This window comes from Trachypithecus francoisi, unplaced genomic scaffold (genome assembly GCF_009764315.1).
Source record: "Trachypithecus francoisi isolate TF-2019V2 unplaced genomic scaffold, Tfra_2.0 Lachesis_group16, whole genome shotgun sequence".
NCBI classification, from domain to species: Eukaryota; Metazoa; Chordata; class Mammalia; order Primates; family Cercopithecidae; genus Trachypithecus; species Trachypithecus francoisi.
In genome coordinates this window covers 68,713,609-68,737,461 of record NW_022681461.1, presented here as the reverse complement: position 1 = coordinate 68,737,461, position 23,853 = coordinate 68,713,609, and the positions used below count along the sequence as shown (strand labels likewise).

The following is a 23,853-nucleotide window of genomic DNA, read 5'->3' as shown; positions in this document are numbered from 1 at the left end:
TCTTGTTTCAAAGTTAAACTATAAACTACATTTCTCCATAGTTAGCTTGGCCTATGCCTAGGGTTGAACAAGGGCAGCGCATTAGTCCCTTTTCAGACTACTGATAAAGACATACTGGAGACTGGGCAATTTACAAAAGAAAGAGGTTTAATTGAACTTACAGTTCCACTTGGCTGTAGAAGCCTCACAATCATGGCGGAAGGCAAGGAGGAGCAAGTCCCATCTTACATGGATGGGAGCAGGCAAAGAGAGAATGAGGAAGATGCAAAAGTGGAAACCCCTGATAAAACTCTCAGATCTCATGAGACTTATTCACTCCTATGAGAACAGTATGGGGGAAACTGCACCTATGGTTCATTTATCTCCCACTAGGTCCCTCCTATAACATGTGGGAATTATGGGAGTACAATTCAAGATGAGATTTGGGTGGGGACACAGAGCCAAACCATATCAGGCAGCTTGGAGGTTATAAGCAACATGGAATTGGTTAGGTCAGATTTCTTTCATTGTCATAATCTCGTTAAAGGTAATTTCAATTTGAAGCAGAAATATGAGATACATGGATTGAAGGCAAATACCACTTCTTTGCATTGACAGCAGCCATTTTTCTGGAAGTGTTCTCCTTAACCACAACCTCTGCCATGCCCGCTTCCTCCATCCATTCCACAAAAAATAAACAAAAACATAAAATCTGCACATGAATTGCTTCTCCCTATATCCACCCCTTGATCTAAAATAAACAACTTTCAGACAGATAAAAATTAAACTATATCTAGCCCTAAATATTGCAGAGTCATCACTGAAAATAAAATAAAATGTTAAGAAATGGCCAAAGCCAGAAAATTGAGGTTATAAGATGTCAAGACCCATAAACAGAATTTCTCTCTTCTTAAGAAAACTTTCTAACCTCTAATTTTTGAGGGCAGAATTTTATATATGTCCATTTTATTATATTTTTAATAGTGTAGTTAAATTTTTCTATATTATTAGTGAGAGTTTCTCTACTTGTTCTAATAGGAAGATTTTTGTAAATTGTCTCCCACTTGGGCTGTGTATTAATCAACATGTCCCCGTACTTCTCTCGGTTTTTTTTTCTTTAAGGATTTTGAAACCATGTTCTTCCTATATGTAAGTACAAATTTCATTTCTTTCCCAGTAAATGGTTTCTTTTTTGGTTAATTAATAATACTCTCTATTCCTAAGGATTTTTCCTTGTTCCTTCTTATTGTTGTAAACTTAATTTTGCCATATAATTCTATTTCTTTGTAAGACTTCATTTGATTAGTATTCACATAATATATATTTTTCCTTTCCCTTTCCCTACTGTCAAACATTGTGTTCTTAGGCTTTAGAATGATCTCTGGGAAACAGTATATAACTGAGTATAACAAATATAACCTATCACCGGGCCAGGCGTGGTGGCGCATGCCTGTAATCCCAGCAATTTGGGAGGCCAAGGTGAGCAGATCCCTTGAGCTAAGGAATTCAAGACTAGCCTGGGCAGCATGGTGAAACCTCATCTCTACAAAAAATACAAAAAATTCAACTGGGCATAGTGGCATGCACCTGTAATACTGACTATTCGGGAGGCTGCAGTGGGAGGATTGCCTGAGCCCTGGAGGTTGCGGCTGCATGAGCTGAAATCACGCCACTGCACTCCAGCCTGGGTGACAGGAAGATTGTATCTCAACAACAAAAATGAAAAAAAAAATAAAAACTATCACTGAATCTTAATGTGCAAATTATATTCACTGTAATTTCTGATGCTTTGGGGTTTATTCCTGTCACTTTATCTTTCACTTTTTCCTTGCTCAGGCTTTCTCTCTACTTGTATCCCACCTCACCTCACCCCCTACCTGGAGTCATCATGACATCAGCTTCTGAACTCATAGCTTGGCTTTGCATTTCTTACAACTTATATTTGCATTCCTCAAGCCCAGGGGGCTTCCTTTCTTTACTTTTGGGATGAATCTGAATTTTTTAAAAAGTATACTTTGTCCAACATTTATCTTGTGTGTGTATGGAACAGGAAGAAGGCTCATGTTAGCTTTGTCAGCCATACTGCTGAAAGTTTACTACATGACTTGCCTCCTTTCTTTCCATGTAGGAATGGGAGCTTTAGTTATATCCACCCACACACAGACACACACACGCAATTTCAGAATTGAGATTTTTATATCAAAATATTCAAGCCCAATATATAAACACAGAATACAAGCTTGATTTAAAAAAAAAAAGCCCTACCTATTCAGCCACAGCTCCCCTGCCCCTTCTCCCTGAGCACCTATTTGCAGCATGCTTGAAAACATCTGCTAATGGCCCAGGCAGTCTATGTCATATCCTCACTATGTTTAATCATGTCTATCTCCATCATGGAAAAACGTAAAGCTTCTCGTTGTAGTCTTCTAAGTGATTTATGCAGTTGATTACAGTTGAATTAGAAAAGAGCCAAAGTTGTCAACTTCTAATTATATATTTTGTTAAATTTCACCAATGGTCCCTCCTAGTGTAGGTAATAGGGCCTGTGAGGACCAAAAATAAAACCTTAAACCCACCAACACACTGAATGGATACCCCTATCACACTCTAAGCCAAGAGAAACCTGAAAAGCTGAATTTCCCATTACAATGAAAAGGGCAGTCAGACGTGCCTCATTATACCCCTCTTCTTTTGGAGTTTAGGCACAACTGACCAGCATTAATATTACAATAGAGATCAAAAGACTGACAAAATAGACTCTGTAGCAATAAGATACCAAATTCCAACCTGACTCTGATGTAGTAACACATGACAAGTAGCAGACTCTGAAGGAAATCAAAATATTTTACTCCAAAATATATTTCCTTGACATATTTTGAAACGGCCTTGCAAAACCATCTTTTGTGGGGAATATCTGCATCTGTAGAGAATCTCCTTCCCTTTCTAGGTCTTTCTGCAAATCTAGGAGAAATTAAGTAAGAGTCTGGTACTTTTAAGGTCTTAAAAAGTAGATTTACCATATTATCTCTAACGTTACTACCTGGAGGCTTCATCTACATAACAAGAATCTTGGCATCTACAACTCCCCCTTATCTTAACTCAAGCATTTACTTCAAGTCTTTAGATAAAGCTTAACTCAACCAATTGCCAATCAGAAAATCTTTTAATCCACCTGTGACCTGTAAGTACCCCTGAACCAATGTATACCTTACATATATCGATTTATGTCTTTGCCTATAACTCCTGTCTCCATAAAATGTGTAAAACCACACTGTTACTCTCAGGAACACTTTCTCAGGACCCCTTGGGACTACCGGGGTTCACAGTCACTCATATTGGCTTAAAATAAACCTCTTTAAATATTTTATGGATTTGGGCTTTTTTTAAAACATGATTTTCTATGTTCAAATGGCATAAAGAGCCAATGATTTCACAAATTAGAGGACTTGAATTATTCCATTCCTGGATCTACTAGTTTCTCTGTATGACATCAGTGAGTCCCTGTCACCATCATTTCCACATATACAAGCAGATTGGATCAGACAATGAAGCAGAATGATAATGTGTACCTTTTGGGCTCAATCCTCAAAAACCCTTGCAGCTCCTACTTCTGCTGATTTTGGATCTCCCAAGCATGTGAACCAGGCTGGGATAGCTGGCTAGCCACAGGTCCATGAGATGTCAGCTGAACCTACCCCACCCAGGACAGAACCAACCACCTGGAGCCAAGCCCGAATGCTTTTCTTGAATTAAGTGCTAAATAAATGGGTGCTATTTTAGTTCACTACGTTTCAGGTTGTTTTATTATGCAACAATGCTAATGTAGCATTATACCATTCTACTGAAAGAAATATGGTAGAGTTGTATCCCTAGGCCCCACCAGGATCTGGTCCAGAGCCTTCCGCTAAGGCTTCTTTCAGTTGCCTCTCCATCCTCCAAGCCAGACAGAATTGACTGGGAGCCCCCTGACATATTTCAGATGGACAAGAAAAACTGCCTGAAGGAGACATACACTTTCAGGAACACAAACTTCTCTGAAAGACACATCAGGGAAGATTTATGGAGGCAGCTGTGCGCTCTGACTACTGATCAGCTTTCGTATGTCTCAGTGCAATACAACCTGTGGGTCACTGGGTTGGTGGTGGTACTGTCCCCAGCTGCACCTCTTACAAGGGACCTGAGGTCAAGAGACGGAAAGCCAGAGACCTGCGGAAAAGGTTTCCTAATCAAAGATACATGTCATTTCTTGTCTTTGAAGATGCCAGGGCTCTGATTCCAGGATGCAACAAATCTATAGCATGCTTTAAAGAAGCATTTCCATAAGCACCCTAGCATATTCTCACGACAGTCCTGGACAAAAAGAATGGCAGATATTCTCACATCCCCAGATACTGGGGATGAAATCCCGAGGATATTAAACAGTTTCTCTGAGGATCCTCCCTGAGGATGCATTGAACTTAGGGCAGGGTTGGGGTTCAAACCAGAAGTTTTTGACTCCAAATTCTGAACTTTTCAGTGGACAACAATGTTTCTCAATTATATGTATCATCAAAGACTATTTGAGTTGGGGGAGACCTATGGAAATTAGCACATCACCTTTGCTTTCCAAATTAACAACAACAAAGATTCATTAGGTGCTTACAATGTTCAGTACAGCCTGCTGAGCAGTTTACATACATTAACTAATTCTCCCAGCCTCCCTGTGAGGTGACTGATTGTATGATTTGTAGATTAGGTAATGGAGATTTGATGCTTAAATCATTTCCCAAAGTTGAACCAGTCAGTGGCAGAGCTAGGATGTGGATCCACATCTGTCTGACTCCAGACCCTGAGCACGCTGCCACAATGCCATATAGCCTTTTAGAGGGGGATATTGAGGCCCAGAGAGTGGAAGGTTTTGTCCAACATCATGAAGCCAGTTTGATTAATTGTCCATTAATTCATCAATTATTAATTGAGGATCTGCTATTTGTCAGGAAGCAGGCTAGCCAATGGGAACACAGACATGACCTAAACATAGCTGTGCACTTGAGAGTAATTAAGGGAGAAGAAGTGACTACAAATTACTTGAATAAAAATATAGTAAATGACAAATATCTCAGGGAAGATAGTGAAGAGCTTGTCAAAGTTTGGAGGAGGTATGCACGACTTTCATTTGGGAAAAATTTGAAAATCCTTCATGAAGAAAATGACTTAAAGGTCTTTTTTGAAAGAAGAGTAGAATTTGCATATTGGCAATGGAAAAGAGGTACAAATTCAAGTTGCAGAAAGAGCATAGAGGTGGAGGTAAAAGGAGTTATTTCATCATAGACTCAGGGCTGGTCTCCAGGTAGTTGTGTCTACCCAGTTCTCCTTGTAACCCCTATAATTATCTCATGGTTTAAGTGTAAACTCATTTTGACAATGCAATGTCAAAACTTCCTTTGTCAAAAGGGGCGGTAAACCTAAACCCCACCCAAAAATCCTTGGTAGGAAGGGAAGGCGGCTAAGAAGGATAAAGGGTAGGGAAGCAAAGATGAGGACAAAAGAAACAAAGAAAGATCAATCCTGGGGCTGCCTGTTCAATATTTAAGTGGAGCAACAATCCATTAAGGCAACTAATTTAAAGTTGCTAATGTTTCTATTTTCTTCCAACTAATTGAATAATTCATGGCCAGTTACTAATGAAAATTATACACACACACACACACACACCACACACACACACACACACACGCCTGTGTTCCAGGGACAGTGTCCCACAGTAAAAGCACATTGAAGCTTATCTATCAAGAAGGATAAAGGAGTCAGAATTTGCTTCTCCTCCCAAGTGTGGGATGCTGCTGGGAAATGTGTAAGCAAAATTCAGGGTCTGATTTTGATGGAAGATTTTGTGGTTTCCCATCTTCCCACTGGCACCTGCCTGGATCACATTTTTCCCCCGATATTCCCCTTACCCCCTGCACAGCTTCATCCCCTTGTGCATTTGCATAATTTCTTTCTTCTACCAGCAATGTCTTCATAAACTTCTCTTTAGTTAATGCATTACTTAAGATTACCTGCTCTGCAAAGTCTTCTTTAATTATTCCCCCAGTTTCGTAAATACTCCAAGCCAGCCCACACAACCTTCATGTATCCATTGTGGTGCAGATATGTAATCCCCTGCTTCCTTCAATAAATAGTGAAGTACTGGTAGGCAGAGATCTAGGTGGCATATACTATATATGCATGGCAAACTACAAACATTGAGAGAGGATGCCTTAAAATATGCACAGAGCACTGTCCAGTGATGTAACACTGTGGGCTCCTGAAGACAAGGGACTGGCTCCCTGGGGTTAGCTAAAAGCTGAGGGGACAGTGTTGATTCATTCTTAACTCAGAGAGGGAGATGCCTCACCTTCTAGGACCTCATAGCTCCTGAACACCCTCACAGCAGCACTGATGACACAGAAACACTGCCAGTGCAAGAGAAGCTGCACGTACTTCCTTCCAGGATCTAGACTAGGTAGGTATAATTTCACAGCTCAAAGATCTTAGTCGTGGGAGCTAAGAGTAGAGCTCAAGTCATCTGGGAATTTAAATATGGGCTCTGAATTCATAGCTCCACTATGTACTAGTTGAGTAAACTTAGACAAGTGACTGAAACTGTGTAAGCTTGTTTCCTCCTTTGTTGAATGGGGATAATTATAGTACTTACCTTATGGGTTATTGGGAGCTTTTAAATAAGATAAAATGTGTGATGAGCAAGATGTCTAGAACGTACCAAATGCTCAATAGATGGTAGGCACTGCACCCCAGTAACCCTTTGCATTCTGCGAACTCCCAGATACCTCCCTTTATCTATTTGCCCATCTCCATCCATTCATTAATTTATTCATACATTCTCCCATTAAGCCAATTACTATCCCATGCCAGTTCCCTGTTAGGAATTCATTCTACAGAAAGACATAAATCACTGTTTTTTCCACCATGGGACTGTGAGAGCTGAAGAAGGTGACAGATGTATTTACGACGGACTGTAATAAGGGCAGTGATAAGAAACAGTACTGGGGCTATGAGTGCTCAGAGAAAAGAGTAGCCCGTTCAGCTGTGGTAGGGGCTGAGAAAATGCTTCACAGAGCAGACACTGAGGCTGGATTTTGAAGATAAACAGCAATTATTTGCCTGGAGCGAAAGGGTGGGGAGGAGGAAAGGGCCTTTCAGGAAGAATGTGATGGGCACTGGACCTAGAAAGCAAGGCACACAGCGGAAGGGAGAAATGGCCCGTGTGCTGGATGCTGTAGGACACAGTGGGTTGAGGGTCAGGAGCAGACAGAGTCAGGGTACAACCCAGGGAGCCTTGTGTAGCAAGAGATGTCAACTTTTAATACCATTCAACAATATGCCCTTCATCCTATTGGTTCTTGTTTCTTTAACAGGGTAAATGTATCTCTGTGAGGTAATAATACTGACAAAAATAAGATTAATAATCATAGCAGTGATAAGAATAATAAATAACACAATAAAAGAGCACATATATTCAGCATGCAAATTCTGTCCGGCTCTGTGCTAAATGCTTTACTAGGATTATCTTATTCCAGCCTATGGAAATCCTTTGAAGATGGTAGCATTCTCATCCTCTTATAATCAGCTAAATCACGGTTCTTCTTCCTGGGACATCATTATTATATGAGGAATTGAGCAAATGTTAAATTAATTAACTGACAAATACTATAACATAACTTAAACTAAAATAAACATGCATATACTATGAAATAAAATGGCATGATCTTTTATTTATTTATTTATTTTTTATTTATTTATTTTTTTTTTTTGAGGCGGTGTCTCGCTCTGTCGCCCAGACTGGAGTGCAGTGGCCGGATCTCGGCTCACTGCAAGCTCCGCCTCCCGGGTTCACGCCATTCTCCTGCCTCAGCCTCCCGAGCAGTTGGGACTACAGGCGCCCGCCACCTCGCCCAGCTAGTTTTTTTGTATTTTTTTTAGTAGAGACGGGGTTTCACCGTGTTAGCCAGGATGGTCTCGATCTCCTGACCTCGTGATCCGCCCGTCTCGGCCTCCCAAAGTGCTGGGATTACAGGCTTGAGCCACCGCGCCCGGCGAAATAAAATGGCATGATCTTTTAAAAGATGAACCTGCAATGTGGACTTTATGACAGATTCCTTTGAGCGTAGCTGCAGACCCTTTGGGGTTAAGTTCATTTTCAACTGCCTTTAAGAAGACTTCAAGAAGCTCAAGAAGCCTCCAGTGCAAGTGACAGAAAATCAGGACAATGTTCTAGGTGGGGGAGGAACATGGCCAAATTTAGTGTTTCAAATGATCACTCAGCTGCTAGGGTGGAGCATACATTCATCTGTGACAAGGCTGCTGCAGGAATCTGGATGAGGGACAAGGAGACCTCAACCAAGCTACAGGCAATGGCTCAGGAAGGGGAAGATGGATTTACGAGACTCTGTAGGCCAATGGGCAGGCCTTGGATGACAGTGATTGTACTAGCTAGTCCTTACTGAGAGTGGAACATGGGACAAGCACTGGGCTAAGCATCTCTTGGGTATTAATTCACAACCCACATGTGATGTTGGTATTATTAGCACTATTTCCAGAAGGGAAAACAGCTCTTTTTCATTTGCTTAAGAGCATTTAGTTAGTCAATGGTGGAATTAAATTTCAAATACAAAGTCCCGCTTTCAAAAACCACTACCTAAACTAAATGAACCCATGGAATTTCTTCTGCACATCCGAAGAAATCCTCCTCTGCTTTATGTTAACGCCACTCCCCTTTATACTGCACATGAGAGGCTGGGGAGTGGTTCCTTAACAGCAGCCTCATAAAACCCCGTCACTAACATGAAGTCAGCAGTTGAAATCTCCACTAGCCTTCCTCTGTCTGACTAAGAATGATGCACTTCAGCCTCCACCAGGCAGCTCAGGAGGAAGCCATAGCTACACAAATACTTTGGAGGTGCTTTTAACCACGTGCTCAATTCCATGGCACTGGTTCTCGACTACCTACTCCATCTGTTGGGAACTAGTGGGCACCATGGGCCAGGAGTGAGGCCTCAGGAAGCAGAAAGAGGGCAGGTGCTCCCAATCTGGACCAGGCAGCCCACGGCCACCTCAACAGCAGGGGAGGGCAGAAACAGTGAAAGACAGAGGATTCAGACCATCCTATTTGGGATTTTGGAGGCTAATGGCACATTTCCAAAATTGTGTTCCTATAGATGTTTCTGTTCCACAAGTCACTAATAAATGTTCCAGTGGGAGTAATAAGAGTTTGCAGTCAATATAGTATCAAGACATTGAGTTAAACAAAGCAGCCCAGCTTTCTGTACTGCAGGACTTCTCAGAGTTTTTAATAGACTAAGATTCGTTCAAGAATCTTCAAGAAAAAGAGGGAGGGTGGAGTATTTCCAACTTTTTTTTTTTTTTTTAAATCATGAAATTCTTTTGTCCAAGAAAATCTTGATGGGCTGTTTTGGGTAAGTTTGGAAGTATAGGTGTGACATATACTGTCCTTACTCTTCTCCTGCAGAAATTGTATCCCATGGTAGCAGCAAAATCACAAGCACATTGTGATTAAGCTGTTTTGGAAATTGCTTTAATAACATACACTTGAGTACATTTACTGTGCTACTTGTCAGTGATTCTGTCTAAGAGGGGAATAGAATTCTCTGGGCATCGGTACCAGGAGGCTTTGCTTTATCACAGATTCCTCTTGCACCATCAATATGAAAGTTATAAAGCTGAGCCATTTTCCAGTGATCTTTGATGTTAATACATTTACTCAAAAAATATTTATTAAGCCATTTCTATGTGTTAGATTTATAAATATGAAGCTTATATTTTAGAGAGGAGGATAGAAGACAAGCAAAAATTTAAAAATTTTAGTCTGAACTACTACTGTGGAAGAAGTTAAAAAAAAAAGGGGTGACATAAGAGATAGTAGCAGGTTGGGGACTGAAAGGAGCAAAAGTGTAGATTGGGTAGTCATGGAAGTTGGTTTTTAGTAGCTGACATTTTAAAGGCGTGAAGGGGCTGGCTAGGAGAGCAGCTGGGGGAAAGAAAGAGGCATGGCAAGGAGAAGGAAGAACAAGTTCTCAGATGCTAAAGAAGGAACCGTTTGCTGTGCTCGTGAAACGTGAAGGAAGCCAGTTTGGCTGGAGCACAAGGAAGTGCAGAGCAAATGATGTTCGAAAAGAGGGCAGGAGCCAGAGCCAGAGCCAGAGCCGCAAGCCAAGGTGCAGAGTTTGGATCATATTCTAAGAATAACAGAAAACTGTCAAAGGACTTTAAGCAGGGGAGGGGCTTTCTCTGGTTTATCTTTCTAAAAGATTGCTTTGGTAGTTTTGAGGAGACTGAATGCAAGGAGGGTAGAGTTGTAAGGAGCAGTTAATAAATGACAGTGGTCACGATGGTGACAAAGAGGAAGGACAGATATGGAAGAGATACAAATAAATTACTTCATGCATAGTTATCTGAGACCCCATCTAACTTGTAAATTAAAATAACTTAAAACATATTTTTATTAACAGTCTGACTAAGAAATTCTTCTCTAAGAGGGGAAAGATGTTAAAGTAAGTGCCAACTTTTATGCAAAAATACTTTCTATGTGACACCGTTTATCATGATGAAATACTAGGAGCAGCCCAAATGCCTAACAGTAGGGGCTTAGTGAAGAAAATTATGGCACATAAAAATAATATTTTTGAAAAATTCCTTGACATAAAAATGTTTAGAATGTGATGTTAAAAAATGAATTCAGGTTGGTAATGAAGGGGAAAAAGCTATAGACTTGGAGTCAAGAGTGTTTATGGAGTATGTATGTGCGGAGAGGACTTAGGAGGGGAATTTCTGGTGAATGATAAAGAGGTAAAGATGGATAGGTAAAGCCATATGAAATTTCAAGTAACCCTAAATGCCTCACCCAGAACAAACATAAGATTGCATGTATTCATTTCCTGATGCATGCCATCCGAACTTTCCAAGGTGGTCTATATTCAGCCTTTTATCAGGTCTTCACAACAGTCTTCTGATGTAGGGCTTGATATCTTCATTTTATAGAAGAAGAAACTGAGGTTCAGGGAGAACCAATGATACTTCCAAAGTCATGCAAGTTAAAACTAACTTGGGCAGAGACTAGCACACTAACCTCTCTGACTTTAAGGTGACTACTCTGTATCACTACAAAATGGTTTAAACCTGGGGCAACTCACATGGGGAACTCCCATGTGAGTTCCCAAAATGAATTCCATCATTTTCTTCTGCCTCAATTTATGACCTCAAAGCTTAACATGTAGAGCTTCGTTTTTTTTATAGGATTCAAGATTTTACAAGATTAAGAATTAGACATCCTCTCAGCAGGCAGCAAACATCTATTATGTGTCAGACACTGATTTAGGCCAGGAATGTAAAATATTAAGACAATCTCTACCTTCAAAGAAATCTCTGTCTAGCTAAGGAAAGAGCTAGACAAAAGAAAATTATATCACACAAAAATGAATCTAGTGCTTAATACATGTATAAAGGAAAGCTGGGAGGATTCAGAGTGAATTGTGACTGCGAATCAACAATGTCTTCATAGAAATGTGCCATGCATGTTAAGCTTGAAAAGACAGGTAGAATTTCATTAGTGTATTAGGTTGGTGCAAAAGTAATAGCACCAACATAATAGTACATAGTGATTAAGTTAAAAGGTTTGAGAATCAGACTGCTGGGTTCTCCCTGGCCCCACAACTTACTAGAATGTCCCCTTGGACAGATTACAATAGTTGTTTGTACCTTAGTGAAATTATCTGTAAAATGGGAATTACCACTGCACCTGCTTCATAGCGTTGCTGTGACAATCAAATGAGATAAGATGTGTATATCATTTAACCTGCTTCTTGGAATAAGTTAAGTGTCAATAAGTGCCAGCAACTACCCTTAGGGGCCAGAGAGGTGGTTTCATGCAGACAGCATGGCATGGGAAAGAGCACTGAGGACAGAGCACATCAATCTAGGAAAGACAATGGAGACCAGAGCTCTGTGTGGCTTTGAGTGCCATGTTCATAACCTGAACATGTCTGAAGGTGCTAGATAACCACTGAAGCTGTGGGAAAAGGGGGATGACCCGATCAGAGCCAAGTTACAGGAAATGGAGAAGTGAGACGCAAGAAGAGGAGACTACTACTTTTTCTGTCTACTCAGCTGGGGACTACTTGTAGATAGAAAAACATGGTTTGGAAATTAAGCAGTGACAAGTTGGTTTCCTTCATATACAAACTCACATAGATGGTAGAAGAAGAAAGAAGGAACGAGGAGGAGAAGGAGAAGGAGGAAGAGAAGTAGGCGGAGATGAAAATGAAGGAGAAGGAGATGTAGACGGAGAAGGAGGAGGGGGAAGAGGATAAGGAGGATAAGGAGGAGGGGGAGGAGGAGGAGAAGGAGGAGGAGGAGGAGAGGAGAAGGAGAAGGAGAAGCAGCAGCAGCAGCAGCAGCAGGAGTGAGGAAAAGGAGCAGGAAGAAAATATCTGCTGTTTAACAACTGCTGGGTTAGGAACTGTGCTGAGATATTCTTACAACCCTGTGAGACAAGAGTGGCTTGGAGAAGTAGAGAGATTTGCCCTGAGTGACATAGCTAGGTAGCAGCAGAAACAAAAGTTGAATTAATTCTATCTAATTTACAATACCACTCTTGATCATTCTGTTATTCAGCCTACTAAAAAGTAGGCTCAGATCCCTGTTTCTGGCTCCCAGACTGAGGATGTCTCCTACTAGAATGCTCTGCCACTTTGTACTCTCTGACCAGCGACAACGTAAAGAACATCTACTCTGCAGAGGTCCTGGTGTTACACACTTTCCATATACAGTTGCTAATCTCAGTCACTGTAAAATTTATACGATCCATTCTCATTCTCAGCTGAGGCATTTGGGGCTCAGAGAGGTTAGCTCTGGGTGTAGGGAGCATAGGTCTTCAGCCTCCAAGGGGATTTATCAGGGAGAGAGTGGCACACGTTCTATGAGCACAGGGAAGCAAGGGAAGAAGGCACAGATCTCCCTAGCATCTTTGGAATCAGGGAACAGCCTTCTGACTTCCTGGCCAGATGTGCCAGGAGGGCCTACCTCGAGACTTGCTCCTCCGCTTCCTCTTTCCTGCCGACGTGCTGCGCAGGGCTGGTTGCAGCTGACCGATCTCGATGGGCGTGTTAGCGCGGAAACTCTCCTTGAACTTCTGCATCAGGGACTCCACTGTCTCCTGAGTCACCTCAGCTGCTGCTATAAGGTAGCAATGGAGCTGAGGTTAGGGCTTGAGCCCACCCTCAGCCCCTAGAGCACTAGGACTGGCCACCCTAATTCCTTGAAACTCCCTCCCTGACCCATTGAAGATACAGAATCACAACCTGTCCGTCTAACCACAGATGTATCTGTTGGTATCTGTTGGATTACATAATTATGTATTCAACATTTACTACGTTCCAGGTACTGCTCTAGGCCCTTGAGACTAGAGGGCTTGGTAGTGAAATGTGAGACACAATTCATTATTCAAGTAATTCTTATTTCAATAGGAGACATATCCAGACAATTCTAACATTGTACAATAGTTTTGCAATAGAAGAGTACAAAATTCCAGAGGATCACTGAAAAGGGTCAACTAACCCATCTGAGAATCAAAGTAGGCTTCCAGAAGGAGGCAATATTTACGATGAGACCTTAAGGATCAGTAAGAATTAGTAAAGAAAGCAGGATCAGGGTGAGGCTGGATAGACTAGAGAAGACAGCATCCTGGATGGAAGGAAAAGTATGTATGATGATCTGAAGCCAGAAGAAGCATGGTGCTTGAGCAATGGAAAGTAATTTATGGTAGTTGCAAGGGAGCTTGCGAAGAGATGAGGTTGGAGTGAAAAGGACATCTGGTAGGCCACAGTTAGGAGTATAAATTGCATCCTAATGGCAAAAGGTAATCACCAAAAGGTTTTAAACAGGAGATTGATGTGTTCAAGTTAAGTCACTTTGAAAACAATCACTAACTAAAGTATGGAGAATCCAAATTGAGGGAGGAAAGGAGGCCTGGACTGATGCTTTGGAAGTAGCCAGCCAAAGGCAATGGTGGCCTGAACCAGGGCAGTGGCAGCGAAGTTCACACAGTATCTTAGGAGATACAACAACAGTACTGTGGATATGTTGATCACTTAGCAACATAAACCCATTTTATTGAGGGGATGTTGAAGCCTCAAAACACAATATATGACTTGCTCCAAGATAGGAAGTAGCAGAGTCAAGCCTTCTAACCCCTTGTCCAATATTCCATTTGCACCAATACCTTCCAATGAACTGTTAGTAGCCACATTTCCAAAAAAGTTTCAAAATTGGAACTGGTAGAAAGTTCAGTACATGGAGAAAGTAAGGTCAGAAGAGCAGAGAGAAAAAGTTGGAAGATAAAAGGAAAAAAATAACAGAAAAGCTTGAGAAGGAAGGAAAGAGGCAACATAAAAAGCAAGGAGAGAAAACCAAAAAGAAGAAAAGAAAATTTGCTGAATAGCCTCAGTGCCTTTGTTGTGAGAAATTCCCAAAGACAGCCCTGACTTTGAAAACTTCAAACTCAGCCTTCCCTCCATCTATGTCTCCAGAGGTTCAGAAATTTCTTCTTCAGTTTGAGCTACCTGCTGTCTGATGCCAAGAGATGGGATGTGCCAACGATTTCTGTTTCTTTGAAGGGGCTTCATCAGACTAGACAAAGAAGGCTCCTGAACATCCCAGTATTCATTTCTAAGGAGCTCCTGTTTTCTCAGGGAAGCTTATCAGCTTAGACAGATGTGTCTGCAGAGTAAGTCAGACCTAGAGGGCTTGCTCTGATATTGGGTTTTGTGAGAAGTCCCATCTTGAGGGTGACAGAGAAAATGTATGATTACTAAGGAAGAAAGACAATTGACAGTAAAAATGAATCATGTGGTAGCATTACAGTTTCCTCATCTGCCTCCTTTGCTATCTCTCTCCACAGATATCTCAATTAGGTGTACTTGGAGATGAACTGAGAAGATTCCAGACATGGGTTCCCTTCTCCAAGCCTGGGATGAAGAATCCTTCAGCTATAGCCTACAGTACAATTCTGAGAATCAATGACATGCCCAGTTTTGATTCCTTAAACCCAGAGAGAAAAGTGCTTTGCCCAGAATTGTAACAGGTGGGCTACACTTTGGTCAAAAGTCCAGAATAAGCCACAATTTGGAATCCTCAAAGGGAATGACCCACATAGGGTCTGTCAATATTCATTCATTCATTTCTGCATTTATTCATTGATTCATTCATTCAACAGAATTTACAGAAAAAAACTACATACCAATGCTGCGAACCAAAGACATAGCTTAGTTTGGGCTGCCGTAACAAAAATGTCATAGCCTGATTGTCGTAAACAACAGACATTTACTTTTTTCACAGTTCTGAAGGCTAAAAGTTCAACATCAGGGTGGTTTTGGTGAGATTTCTATTCCTGGCTTACAGATGGCCACCTTCTCCTCCCTGTGTCCTCACTCTGTGGGGGAGCAGGGAAAGAGAGAGAGAAGAGAGAATAAACTCTCCTTTCCTCTTTTGATAAGGCCAAAGTTCAATCAGATCAGGACTCCTTCTTATGACCTCATTTAATCTTAATTACTTCTCAAAGATTCTATCTCCAGACACAGCCACAGATCAAATTGTGCTCCCTCCTTCTCCAATTTATATGCTGGAGCTCTAACTCCCAGTGTGACTGTATTTGGAGGTGAGGGTTTTAGTAGGTAATTAAGGTTAGATGAAGTCATAAGAATGGGATCCCAATCTGATAGGATAGGTGACCTTATAAAAAGGGTAAGAAAGAAAATGGGGTCTTTCTATGGTCACACACTGAGGGAAGGCTGTGAGAGGACACAGTAATGGGTGGCATCTGCAGGCCAGGAAGAGGACCCTCGCCAGAACTCAAACACACTGGCACCTTGATCTTGACTTTTCAGCCTCCAGAAGTATGAGAAAATAAATTTCTCTTGTTTAAGGCACCCAGCCTACAGGTTAAGCATCCCTAATCCGAAAATCTGAAATCTGAAATGCTCCAAAATCTGAAACCTTTTGAGCATGGACATGATGCTTGGATGTCATTCTCTGAGGCAAGCTTGTCCAACCCGCAGCCCAGGGGTCACATGCAGCCCAGAGCAGCTTGGAATGCAGCCCTAACGCAAATTCATAAACTTCCATAAAACATTATGAGATTTGAATTTTTTGTTTTTTGTTCATTTGTTTTTGGTTTTTGGTTTTTAGTTCATCAGCTATTGTTAATGTTAGTGTATTTTATGTGTGGCCCATTCTTCTTTGAATGTGGTCCAGGAAAACCAAAAGATTGGATACCCTGCTCCAAGGACATGATTTTGGAAGCATTAAAAAATTTTTCTTTTTAGTTTTTGTAGGTACATAGAAGATGCATATGTTTATGGAGTAAAAGAGACATTTTGATACCGGCATGCAGGGTGAAATAAGCACAGCATGGAGAATAGGGTATCCATCCCTTCAAGTATTTAGTATTTGAATTACAAACAAACCAATTATACTCTTCAAGTTATCTAAAATACACAATGAAGTTATTATTGACTATAATCACTCTGTTGTGCTATCAGATAGGCCTTATTCATTTTTTCTAACTATTTTTTTTAACCCATTAACCATCCCCACCTTCCCCACACCCTCTCCAAGGGAATATTTTGGATTTTGGATTAGGGATGTCCACTGGTATGTAAAATGCAAATATTCCAAAATTAAAAATAAAATAAAAATCAAAAACACTTCTTGTCTCAAGCATTTTGGATAAGGGATACTCAGCCTGTATTTTGCTATGGTAGCTTGAGGAGACTAAAGCACAGTCAGACGGGTGGTTAGGGTTTCAATACAAGAATTTGGTGGGGAGGTGGACACAAACATTCAATCCATAACGAGGTAAAATAGTGAATAAAACCACACAATTTCCTCATGCTTGCCATATAGATAAGAAGACCAATATTAATTAATGATTGACATCTGAATGTAAAATTTACAAGTGATATGTTCTCTAAAGGAGAGAGGAAGTATGACATGAAAGGCTATGTTAGAAGACTATGAGCTAGTCTAAGAAAATCATGGAAATTTGCTCCAATGAAGTGAGCAGTGTGACTAAGGTCTTAGAGTATAGTTAATCGGATGGAGAGGAAGTAGCAGGGATTAGGAGGAGTGAAGTGAGGACAGCAAAAGAGGCAGAGGAAACAGTCTACACAGAGACCTCGGGGAGAAAGAATATGGGAGGGGCTGTAATCTGCGACTGGGGCTGAATCACTGAAAGCAGGCAATGTGAGATAATACTGGAGAAAAAAAAAAAAAATAGAAAGCCCTAATCCTAGCCCTAACCCTTGAGGCTTTGTTAAGAACAGGATGCTGAAGGTTAGACTGGAGAGTGATGTGATCAGATTTGCATTTAGCGGGAAGATTGCTGATTGCTTGGTAGAAGAGAGAAAAAATTTACTGGAGAAGGACAGGAATGAAAGTGAGAAGACCAACCAGGAAGACAATGTAGTCATAAAGAAATTGTAGTATGCAATGGTGGCAGCCTGGCATAGGGTTGCTGGGGTAGAGACAGAGAGTAGATAGAGTAGTAGAGAGAGTAGACACAAGTAGCCAAGTACTAGAGACAGAGGAGTGGGCAAATTTGAAAGTTACAGGTAAAACATGCTCAGAAGGTGGAGACTGATTGATAAGGGAAAACGAGGGATTAAAGATGACTCCTGGTCTCCTGGCTTGCACACAGATATGGATGATGGTTCCTCAGTAAGAGAAGGAACGTTGTAAGAGATGACATTTGAGAGGAGTGAACACGAGTTTTTTGTTTGGTTTTTTCTTTTTTTTTTTGAGATGGAGTCTCACTCTGTCACCCAGGCTGGAGTGCAGTGGCGTGATCTCAGCTCACTGTTAACCTCTGCTGCCTCCTGGGTTCAAGCAATTCTCATGCCTCAGCCTCCCGACTAGCTGGGATTATAGGCGTGCACCACCATGCCTATACTATATATAGGATTTTTAGTAGAAATGGGGTTTCACCATGTTGGCCAGGCTGGTCTCGAACTCCTGACCACTAGTGATTGTTCCGCCTCAGCCTCTCAAAGTGTTGGGATTACAGGCATGTACAGGTTTGTTACAAGGTAAACTTTGTGTCAGGGAAGGTTGGTGTGCAGATTATTTTATCACCCAGGTAATAAGCATAGTACCTGATAGGGAGTTTTTCTATATGAAAACCTCAGAATGTCTTTCAGATGTCTAAGTGGAGATGCTGGGTAGACAGTGAGTTATGTGGATCACACACGCACAGGAGAGAGCTGGACTCTATGGAGACTCAATACCTGCATTCCTTAGAAAAGGTAGACAATGACTGTGGGTAGTGGCTGAGAACATGAGCTTCTGTGCCAGCAGAGCAGAGGCAGCAGAACCTGTGCTCATTCCTGGCTTCTGCTGACTGTTCTCCATTCACACTCCCAGATCCACCCCCCACCCTCTGAGCTGTGTCACCGACTCCTTGTTAGATGGCTACTAGTTGAATTTGGCCCGTGGGATGCCCCAGAAAGATATGAGAGGAATTTGAAGGTATTTCTTTCCTTCCTCCTTTCCTGTTTCAGTACCATGTTTCCGATAGAGACTGAGATTCTCGACAATTATAGCTTTCTGCCTAGTGTCCCTTTTCCACAGTCCCAGTTCTCACAGGGTCCAGTAAAACCATGTCTTCTCCCAGCCTCTTCAGTTCTAGAAATCAGTAGTGGCTTCCCGACACTTCTCGTCCTGGTATCTTGAAATTCCTATGTTGATTCTTTTTACTTTGCCTACACCTCTATAAATAGCCACTTCATTGAATTCTTTTTTTAAAAAATCCCATTTGAAGATGTGCTCTTTGTCCAGCTGGGACCTTGACTGATATATCATTCAGCTTCCCTCTTTTTTTTTCATGGCTCTGACATTCAGCATTTCCTAAAGGTCAGCCTCTTTCCATTTTGTAATTTCTGTTTTCTTTCTTCTAAGCTGATACAGATTTGACTGGCTGGGAAAAGAAGGCACACAGAGAAGGAAGGGGTGCTCCCCTGAGCTGCAAGGGTTTCTAATCCCCACTGTAGCAAATCCCATCCATCTGTTTGGCTGCTCTTGCGTCAGTGACAGTGCCAAGAGCCCAGGCAGGCTTAGAGGGGGAAGTGCTTTGCAAACCTCTCCACGGCCGATTTCATCCTGCATACAACTCCCCCTATCCATGATCCCTCCCGACCCCATTCAGCAACTCTATCAGTATCAATATATCAAGTTGTCCAAACAAGCCACATTACCTCCTGGTACCGGCTGAGCTCTGACTCCCCAGAGCGGCAAAATGCTCACCCATCGCCTGGATGAATGCAACAGATGGTGCTTGATCTGAGCATCGCGGCAGGCCCAGGAAAGGGAGGGAGGGGAGGGGAACGCCGCCTCTTTCTAATTGACATATGAGAGATTGTCAAGCTTAATGGTAACAAACCACTGGGGCCTGAGGAAGGGAGCCCTGGTACCCAAGCCAAGCTAGAGAGACAGGAGAGGAAAGGAAAAGACAGGAGGGAAGAGGAGAAAAAAACAAGAATGAGAGAGAGAACTGTGCTCAATAATAAAGAAGAGAAGACAAGAAAGAGGGGGTCAAAGATGAGTAGGAAGGAGCGGAGAGGCAGAATACAGAAGGGAAAGGCTAAAAAGGACAGGCGAGGAGACAGGGAAAGGAAAACAAGAGAAAGAAGAAAGCATAAAAGTTCACGGTGAGGGATAAAAGACTACAAACTGGGTTCAGTGTATACTGCCCAGGCGATGGGTGCACTGAAATCCCACAGATCACCACTGAAGAATTTACTCATATAATGTAATACCACCTGTTCTATGAGAAAAAAAAAATTAAAAAGATAGAAGGACTAAGTTCTAGTGTTCTATAGCACTGTAGGGTGAATGTAGTAACCAATAATTTATTGTATTTTTTCAAATAGCTAGAAGAGAGGATTTGGAATGTTCCTGACACAAAGAAATGACCAAGCTTTGAGGTGACAGATATGCTAATTACCCTAATTTGATCACTGCACATTATGAGCATGTAACAAAATATTACACTGCATCCCATAAGTATGTACAATTATTTGTTCATTGATATTATTTTTAAAAATAAGGCATAAAAGACGGTGGACCCTGAGTCATTTTGCAAAGGCATAAGTGTTGTGTGGGTTTCCAGATACCAGGCAAGCCTCAGCTTCTACCCTGGAGAAGAAGCACTACACATTGTGTCTACACTGATACTCAAAAACTGTACATTTAAACTGTCATCCTCAAGACCAGCCTGGCCAACATGATGAAACCCCATCTCTATTTAAAATGCAAAAATTAGCCAGGTGTGGTGATGCATGCCTGTAATCCCAGCTATTCAGGAAGCTGAGGCAGAGAATCACTTGAACCTGGGAGGTGGAGGTTGCAGTGAGCTGAGATCACACCATTGCACTCCAGTCTAGGCGAGAGAGTGAAACTCTGACTCAAAACACACACACACACACACACACACACACATACCTACAACTGTTATCCATGGTTCTCTTCCCCACACAACCACCCAGGATGTTCCACCCATGAAATGCATGTGGGTTTGAGTTGAAGTTCCAGTATCACTTTGCTCGCCGTCTTTAATTTTTTCAGATATCAGTCTGTGATATAAGAAAATTCACATTTCTTGAGCACCAATTTTTTGCTAGGTAGGGAGCCTCGTATTTCCTTATGCTTTCTCACTTGCTCCCCCTAACAACCTGGAAAGGTAAGTATCAATAACTTCTGTTTAGAGATGAGGATAGCAAGACTCAGAGATGTTACATGGTTTTTCGAGGTCATGCAGGTTAGAGACGATAGAACTGGGATTTGGACTCAGGTTATGATGACTCCAATGCTCTGGCCTTAATCCATTGCTGCATACTGTAAGTACTCCCTCTCTGGTTGGCTTGGTGGGTGGGGATGGGTATCTTAATTATGGAGTTTGGATGTGATGTTTCTGGGCCTGGATAGGGCTCTGATAGCTTAGCTCCTCTTCAGATCACCTAGGCACAGAGCCCTAGGAAATCTGGCGCTGGCTGAAACCAGTGAGTGGCTTGACTTGATTGGAGATTAGCCTGCTATGCCAGTGGACCCTTGCTCAAGACTGTCCACCATGGAGGTTCCAGTGCTGACCCATGTCTCACTGCAGAACTGTACTAAGAGAACCAAGAAGCAGATGGACATTGACCATATTGCCTAGTGCAAGTGAGAAAGCTCACTCGAGTTCCAGTATCAACTCTGCATGTGCATGGCCTTGAGTTACTTCCTTCACTTTTGCAATCCTCGGTATCCTCCTCTGTAAATGTCTGCAGGGTTCTTGGGACAATTAAATGTAATTATGTACAAAAAATGTCTAACAGAGCTTCTAGAACATAGTAAATGCTCAAGAAAGAGTAATCATTATTCATCTTTCTCTCACCTATCAGCTTCATGACTTTTCATTTAACTCATTCTTTCTCATTCATTTTGAAATTTTTGGCATTATACAATAGCCACTTTGCAAACTCTCTTAGAAATTATACATTCCCCCTTTCGTTCAAATGTGAAAATAGAGGCATCAAGAGATAAACTCATGACAAAGTTAGCAGCAGACCAAGGTCTAGCACTCAAATCTCCTATTCCACTACTCCTTCCTGCTTTCCCAAATTTTAGGATAATTTTAACCTCAGATCTTATGATAGTTAATTTTGTGTGCCAATTTGCTAAACCATGATACCCAGGTATTTGGCCAAACATTATTCTAGGCATATCTGTGAAGACATTTTTATCTATATTTTTTTAGATGACATAAACATTCAAATCAATAAAATTGGAGTAAAACAGAACATTCTCCATACGGTGCAAGAGCCTCATCCACTAAAATGAAAGCATTGATGGAACAAAAACTAACCTCTCTGAGTTAGAGGAATACACTACATTTGGACTTGAGCCGCAATATCAACTCTTCCCTGGGTCTTTAGCTTGCCGGCCTACCTTACAGATTTGGAACTTGCCAGTCTCCACAATCACATGAACCAGTTTCTTTCTTTTCTTTTCTTTTTCTTTCTGTCTTTTTTTTTTTTTTTTTTTTTTTTTTGAGACAGAGTCTCACTCTATTGCTCAAGCTGGAGTACAATGGCATGATCTCGGCTCACTGCAACCTCTGCCTCCCAGGTTCAAGTGATTCTCCTGCCTCAGCCTCCTGAGTAGCTGGGACCACAGGCATGCACCACCACACCCGGCTAAATTTTTGTATTTTTAGTAGAGATGGGGTTTCACCATGTTGGTCAGGCTGGTCTCGAACTCTTGACTTCGTGATCCACCTGCCTCGGCCTCCCAAAGTGCTGGGATTACAGGCATGAGCCACCACACTCGGCCTGAATCAGTTTATTAAAATAAATCTCTGGTTAGATAGACAGATGAAAGGAAATAGAAGGATAGAGAATATATATAACTAATAGGGTGGTATGTGTGTGTGTGTGGGCGCGCGCACGCGTGCACGTGTGTTTGTGTCTTCTTGGTTCTCTTTCTCTAAAGAACTCTGACCAATGCAACCTCAATTTGTGTCCTCAGGCTTTGGACTTGGGAGAGTGAAATGCCAGGACTTGGGACAAGGTGATAAGAGAAGACATCTTAGTCCTAAGGTACACCTCAGCTGGGAAGACCCAACGTAAATGCAAAAAAAAAAACATCCAATTTGGAAATTGTGAGAGTCCATTCACTGAATATACTATTCCATCTTATATAGGAGTCACCTCTTCCTGAAAAATAATAAGAAAGAAAACAACCAGTGTTCCTTAGGCAGATGAGAATGCTTCATGACTAGAATAGATTTAAAACCCAAGCACACATTTTTAAAAATGGCTTCCTCTTTCCAACTCTTAGGGGTAAAAATTGATGGATTGAATTTTCTCTCGTTTTAGTTTTTCCTCCTGCACATTTTCTTAAACCTTTGGTGCCTGGCATAGCTTATCTTCAAGCACGTGCCTACAGACAAGACAAATGAACAAAAAGGAGCAAATATAAATTGGAAAACTTGGGAATAGCCTTTTCTTATATACAAGATCTTGGGCCTGTCAGTTAATACTGCAGACTTGTAGGGTGGTCATGATTCCTGCTAGGAGAACTGCATTGAGTTTGAATGATGGAATTAAATGTAGTGATATTTTTCTCTGCTCTGTTAAAAACACAATACCTTCCAGGTTCTCTGGAGCTGGCTTCACAGTCCCTAGCCAGAACACAGATGGTCTCTAAGATTCTCTCCAGTTCCATCATCCCATGTTTCTAAATGTAAATGAATGTGCTTTCATGAAGATGAATGCAATAAATAAAAGAACTGCATTCTTCAGTTTGCAAAACACTTTCACCTCCCTCAACTAACCTTATCCTTACAAACTGAACTTCCATGTTACAGAGACCAGAGGGGTAATGGACATCCCAAAGGTTGGATGTTGGAGGTGATACTATAGGCCCACAAATCCTTTTCAAGGAAAAACGGGTCAAGTAAGTAGACAGCTTGGGTCTAAGGCTTCTGGATCACTTCATTACCACCTTGATCTCAATGTGCAGGAAGGGAAGGCTTTGAAATCAGCCACAGTCTCTTACCAGGTGTGAGACTTGGGCAAATAACTTAACACTCAGACTCTCAGCTTCCCTAACTGTTAAAATGAGGCTTGCAATTCCAAATCTAATAAGCTGGTTTAGGATTAACTGAGATGCTAAATGCATATCACAATGTCTGATACACTGTAAATAAATTTTTAAGAGACAAGGCCTCATTCTGTCATCCAGACTGGAGTACAGTGATACGATCATACAGCTCACTGCAGCCTTGAA

At 41.5% G+C, this 23,853-nt stretch overlaps 1 protein-coding gene across 3 annotated transcripts in view; it reads right to left on the bottom strand.

Annotated features, from left to right (window-relative positions):
* ASTN2 (astrotactin 2) overlaps nt 1-23,853 on the bottom strand; it is a 1,009,693-nt gene that overhangs the window by 713,393 nt on the left and 272,447 nt on the right. For 2 of the 3 annotated variants that reach the window (XM_033237645.1, XM_033237646.1), the window contains exon 4: nt 13,057-13,209. The exons of the other annotated variant lie outside the window; for it this stretch is intronic. In XM_033237645.1, coding sequence (XP_033093536.1) covers nt 13,057-13,209 — 153 coding nt within the window. The remainder of the gene's footprint in view (nt 1-13,056; nt 13,210-23,853) is intronic. 3 annotated transcript variants of the gene reach the window in all.